Source organism: Brassica oleracea, chromosome C3 (assembly GCF_000695525.1).
Source record: "Brassica oleracea var. oleracea cultivar TO1000 chromosome C3, BOL, whole genome shotgun sequence".
NCBI classification, from domain to species: domain Eukaryota; kingdom Viridiplantae; phylum Streptophyta; class Magnoliopsida; order Brassicales; family Brassicaceae; genus Brassica; species Brassica oleracea.
In genome coordinates, this window is record NC_027750.1 from 34,922,523 (window position 1) to 34,928,725 (window position 6,203).

Below are 6,203 nucleotides of genomic sequence, written 5' to 3' on the forward strand. Positions count from 1 at the left end.
GGGGGGGGGGGGTGAGGTGGGTCAACCTTCCTTTAAATGTTGTTATTTCGAATATTTTGTGGTTTTAAACAAAAAAGGCTAAATTCAGAAGACGCCTGTCGACTCTCATTAGGATCTTGGATTTGCTCGACGCTGATTACGGAGCACCACATTCAACTAAAATTCATACAAAACTTAAAATAAAATAAAGATAAGAGAAGGGAATATCAAACGTGTAAATTCTGAAAGATGATGTGTTTTATCCAGCCAACACTAGATATGCCACGTATAAAAATTATAAAGCCACATTGCATTATGGGTGGACGTTGAGAGTCGCGACGGCTCGACTCTTCAGAACATCCACAATGGTGATACCCATTGTGGAGTCTTATGATTAGAATAGTATTATTATTATTTTTTTTGAATAGTTAAGAATTTTTGTGAAAAATGTGTGTACAATGGTGATTCCGAAATTGAAATCCTTAGGGAATTTTTTTTTTTTAGTGAAATATAAATTTTATATATTAGATGATTAAATACAATAACTTAACATAAAATACAATAAATAAACATAAAATATAATAATTAAACATAAAATACATTAATTAAACATAAAAATACAACAATTAAAGATAAAAAAACAATAATTTTACATAAAGATAGAATAATTCCTAATCTTCATCACCAAATTTATTCCAAATATTTTGAATTAAATCATTTTTCAATTGTTCATGCATTTGCCTATCACGAAGATCATTCCGACTGGGAAATATATTATTCAGATTTGTTGGCCTCTCTGTTTCCACCTCTGAACATCTGGGGACGTCTCCTTCTTCAAATTCAGATATATCAATACGAGAGTATCCATCCCGTTCATCTTCGACTATCATATTGTGGAGTATGATACATGCTCTCATAATCTTCCCTATCTTTTCCTTTTCCAATGTTTTTACCGGGTTTCTCACAATCGCAAATCGAGCTTGCAATACTCCAAAAGTCCGCTCCACATCTTTTCGGGTTGCTTCTTGGACTTTAGCAAATAACTGTTGTTGAGGACTTTGAGGGAGGGTGATAGATTGGATAAATGTTGACCATTTTGGATATATACCGTCTGTCAGATAGTACACCAACTTATACATGTGTCCGTTGACCACATATTTTGCCCTGGGAGCTTGACCTTGTAAAATGTCATCAAAAACAGGAGACCTATCGAGGACATTGATATCATTTAAGGTACCTGGAGGACCAAAAAAAGCGTGCCATATCCAAAGATCTTGTAAAGCTACAGCCTCTAAGACAATTGTCGGTTTTCCTGATCCACGTGTGTACTGACCTTTCCAAGCGGTTGGGCAATTTTTCCACTCCCAATGCATACAGTCAATGCTCCCGACCATCACAGGAAACCCTCGTGCCTCTCCAATATCGAGTAGTCGTTGAAGATCCTCCGGTGTGGGTCGTCGTAGATACTCATTTTCGAATAATTGTATTATTCCGTCAGTGAAATTATGTAAACATGAAAGTGCAGTGGTCTCACCAAGTCGGAGATATTCGTCAACGGTGTCAGCCGCAGTACCATAAGCAAGCAGACGAATAGCTGCAGTACATTTTTGTAGTGCAGTAAGACCCCACCTCCCGGTCGCATCTCTTCTTTGCTGAAAGCATGGGAAGCGCTCTGATAGGCCATGAACAAGACGCAAGAATAATTCCTTATTCATGCGGAAACGGCGTCTGAATAATTGAGACGAGAATGTCGCATCTTCGATGAAATAGTCATTCCATAAGCGGTCTTGTCCTGTTTCGCGGTTTCGTTCTACATAAGCACGTCTCCTTTGCGGTCTGCTTTGGGCCTCCACTATGTCGTTGTATGTTTCTTCCAAGTATTCGTCGCAAATTTCGTCGCAAATTTCGTCGACTTCATCGGATGAACTCGATGATGACATATCTATATATCCTGCTTCGGAAAATAATAAAATTATGTACAACCATTAAAAAGACTTGCCACTAATTTTTTTTTTAAAAAAAATCTTGTAAAATTCTTGTAATTTCGAAGTGGTTGATTTGTTTCTTTAAAACAATTACTACATGGTTGTTTCATCAAATGTCTAACAAAAGTTAAATGGCTATACGAATATAAATGAGTCTTAATGCAGAAGCAAGTTACATTACATCAACTTAAAATCTATCTGTATTTATATTTATTTGCAGATTTATGTCAAAATCTATCTGTATTTATATTTATTTGACCAGAAAATATAATAAAACATGTCTAAAATATTTATGTAAGTGGCATAGCAACATAATTCATTCTGTAATAGAGTAATTATAAGTTATAGTTGTTATGATAAACTTCACATATTTATGAGTCTATTAACTGACAGAGAAGCTGATGAGAAGTTAGCTAAAATATTAAACAAAGACTGATGATGAAAGAGAACATAAAGAGAAGTTACCTAAATCTTCTTCGATTACAACAACTTGAAGTTGAGGCCGAGTTTGTAGCAACAAGATTACAGCAAGAAAATTACACCTTAAATAGATAGGAAAGAAGTTTGATAGAGAGTAACCACAGGGGAAAACAGAGAGGGTTACTTATACTACTACTACTTAAACAAAACATAAACCCGTGACTCGCAAAACAACAACACACTTCGAGATTCCAAACGCACCCGTGACTTGGTACACATGTCCTGCTGCTGTACCTGAAACATGAGAAAAGACAAGTGTTAGTAACTACTCAAAGTAACTAGTCAAAGTAACTACTCAAAGTAACTACTCAAAGTAACTAGTCAAAGTAACTGCTCAAACTAACTACTCAATCCAAGTAGAGACGACATGTAACTATACAATGCAACTACATACGCACATTAATACCTTCATAACATCTCATTCATCAGTTTCAGTTTGAGTGATTCTTCCACCTCAGAGAGTGGATCTTTTTTTCCAAATAAACGTTCTAGGATTTTTTGTTTTGAGAGTTTTTCTTTCATTTGCAAGATCGACTGGAGCTGTGACATCTCTTCTTCCTTGCCACTCTTCTTCCTCTTACCAGCAGCTTTAGCAGCTTTCACACCAACTGGTCTAATTTCAGGTTCGGCCACTTCATCTTCTGTATCAACATCGTGGACTTGTTTGCGCTTCTCCTTCTCTCCGTCTTTAACCGTATAGGTCGCTTGCCATTTCTGGTCATGCCTCAGCTCCTTCCACGCATGTTCGAGGCTGAACTTGTGCCCGTAAATGGTGTAGAATGAGTCGAGGGCGGCTTTCATTACACCGTCTTCATTCTGACCACTTCTCTTCCCCCTCAACGCCGCGTCATAGCATCCAACGAATTTACAGACTTGGTCGTTAATCCTAGACCACCTCTGCTTCGCTGGACGAACCTCTCTAGGTACTTTCCCAACCAGTTGTGGGCTTGCGTTGTAGTAGTCAACGATTCTCTTCCAGAAACGTTCTGCTTTCTGTTCACAGCTCACTACGGGGTCTTTGCTGGTGTTAAGGCACGCACCAATGAGGATTTTATCCTCATTGACAGTCCATTTTCTCCTCTCTGAGACAGAAGGCTGGACAGGAGACTCGATACCAGGCTGGACAGAAGACTCGACAGCAGGGTTGAAAACATACTCGTCACGACCTTGGCTACCGAACCAAGCTGGTTCGGGTGACTCAAGGTCAACTGAACTCTGACTATTCAACAGATTAACGTACCCAGTACTGGTATTCATTTTAGATGATGGTCTGTGTTACTCTATTAGCAACACAGACCCTTAAGTAAGCGATTGAAAGTGATTTAGCATTTAGTTTCGTAGTAGTTTGGCAGATAGAAAGCAAACTAGCATTTACCACCACTACAAAGCAAACAAGCTTTTACCTCCACTACAAAGCAAACAAGCATTTACCACCACTCTTATCAGCATAATAAGTTCTATAGTAGCTACACTTAAAGCTAACAAGTACGATTCTATCAAATCCAAGGAGTTAGGAAGTATCATTAAAGCATGAAGAAAGAGGTTATTTTTAATTTACTGAATATATCTAAACTATAATAGGTATAGTACCTTTGAAGCCCAACTCTAGTTCAGACACTGATGTTTAAATCCTCCGAGGCTCTTCCTTGAAAGACACAAGCCAAGAGATAAGACTTTCATTAAAATTTGAATTTTAAATCAAAGAAATGATCTAAATATTGGTCATGAAGCTTACCTCCACATTACGATGACCAGTATTACCAAGAGCAGTAGACAAACTCCCTTTGCAATCCGATATTTAACCACTGCTGTCTTCTTACTTAGCACACGTAAGATCTTCTCTAGCTTAGCCACCTTCTGGTCACTCTCAAAGAATTGATCCTTGAGCATCCTAAGTTGTATTTGCGTTTCACGGAGCTCTTCTTGCATCGCCACATCCCACCATTTCCAGATGTGGCACTCTCCATCATCGACGTTGTTGCAGGAGAAGTACCTCCTGTATGGATTTTTTGGAGTGTACGACGTTTTAACTACAGGCTCACTACCGCAATAGCATGTCCTTGGGATCCCTTCATCGGCCTCAGGTGCAGCTGCGTACTGATCCTCCTGTGAAATTGTGAAGTTACTCTCAACTTCATTGGCATAGAGTTCACCTTCTGCTACAATTAAAGAGGTGATGTCTAACTCCTCTGACGAAGAAGAAGGCTGAGTGTAGCTATAGTCTTGGCCCATGGTTCGTTCGCCTGCAGAAATTATAGTAAGAGAAACTATGTTAGCGAATAAGAAAAAAAAATATTAAGAACAAAACACAACAACAGAGACTAATGAGGGATCTAGTTAACTAGTTTTCGAACTAAGCAGAAAATAAGATAAGCTCAAAACAATACAAGTAAGCTAACCTATCTATACATGTAAGCTAAACAAAACAAGGAAAACAAATCGATGACAAAATCTTCACTGAAAACAATTCGTGTTTTGAAACCCAAAACGAATTGAAACCCAAACTACAAACAAAATGATCCCCAATTGAACATAAACGAATTCAAAACAAATTCCAAAATCGAAACTTTTTGAAACCCTAAATCGAAGAAATCCCCAATTCGATTCGACGGAAATACGAAGCAAAGAGGGACACGAGAACAACAACGAAGTTAACCTATGCTTAAATCTACCACAGAAGAACGGTATTTGCCTTTGAAGATAACGGAAGACAGACGATCGACGATGGAGAGAAATCGCCTCTTCACTTGAGCTTTGAATTTTTTTTCCTCGGGTTCAAACGCGAATGATTTTTTTTTCACCTAAACGGAACACAAAAGTATCCAAAGCCCAACCATCTCACGCCACGTGTACACGAAGGACTCAATCCTTCGATCCCTTATTAACGGATTGATCCGTACAGATCCGTCTAAAAACAAGCCCATTTCACAATATTAATATTCAAATATCCTAAGGACTTGGGCTACGGACTCATGACGGACTCCCGTTGCAGCCGCTCTGAGAATCGCAAGAAACAAGCTGGCTACGTGTTTGGCTTCCGTTTCAAGTCAGTTTCTTAAATTTCGTCTACAGAAGATGCACTTTCTACACTCGTTAGTCTCATTACTATTGAAATTTGAGCAGGGAAAGGTGTATCTATATAGTAATACATACGTGTATGAATGTTTTGATGTGGTTTACTTACAAACCGTGTTCTGATCACACAAATTAGCCCAGCCCATGTGTAACTTAAGTCTTTGTAATGGCCTATACAATTGGCAAAAAAAATTCATTATAAAGTCGGTGTTATAAGATAAACATTGAAATTATCATCCACTCCTTTACCAATTCAAGCACTATGATCATCTACTCATCAAGCACTATGATCATCCACTCATTTACCAAATTAAGCACCATCTTTGTTATTTTATATATTGTTGTTCACTATAAATACCATCACTCATCTCACTCATCTCACTCATTTGTACACCAAATACAAGAACAAGAGTTTATAATCAAAGAATCATTACATCTCATCTCTCTTCTCCCTCTTCATAGTAAATATTCTCTCTTGCATATTTATCGTATATCTTCTTTCTGCGGGGAAATTCTTTCGCCCTTATTTTTCTTGACACTATAGAATCATAAGTTATTTTACAACACGTTATCAGCACGATCGTTCTCCAATTTGATAAAATTTATTTGTATCATTTATACCCTGCTATAATGGTCGGTATACCGCCTCTACTATTATTTATATCATGTTATAATGGTCGGAAT

At 37.8% G+C, this 6,203-nt stretch overlaps 1 protein-coding gene across 1 annotated transcript; it reads right to left on the bottom strand.

The window, feature by feature from the left end:
- Positions 1 to 2,852: 2,852 nt before the first annotated feature.
- Positions 2,853 to 3,701, bottom strand: LOC106330472 (glutathione S-transferase T3-like). Its single transcript, XM_013768929.1, has one exon. The coding sequence runs from the start codon at positions 3,699 to 3,701 to the stop codon at positions 2,853 to 2,855; it is 849 nt and encodes a 282-aa protein (XP_013624383.1).
- Between the last annotated feature and the right edge of the window lie 2,502 nt (positions 3,702 to 6,203).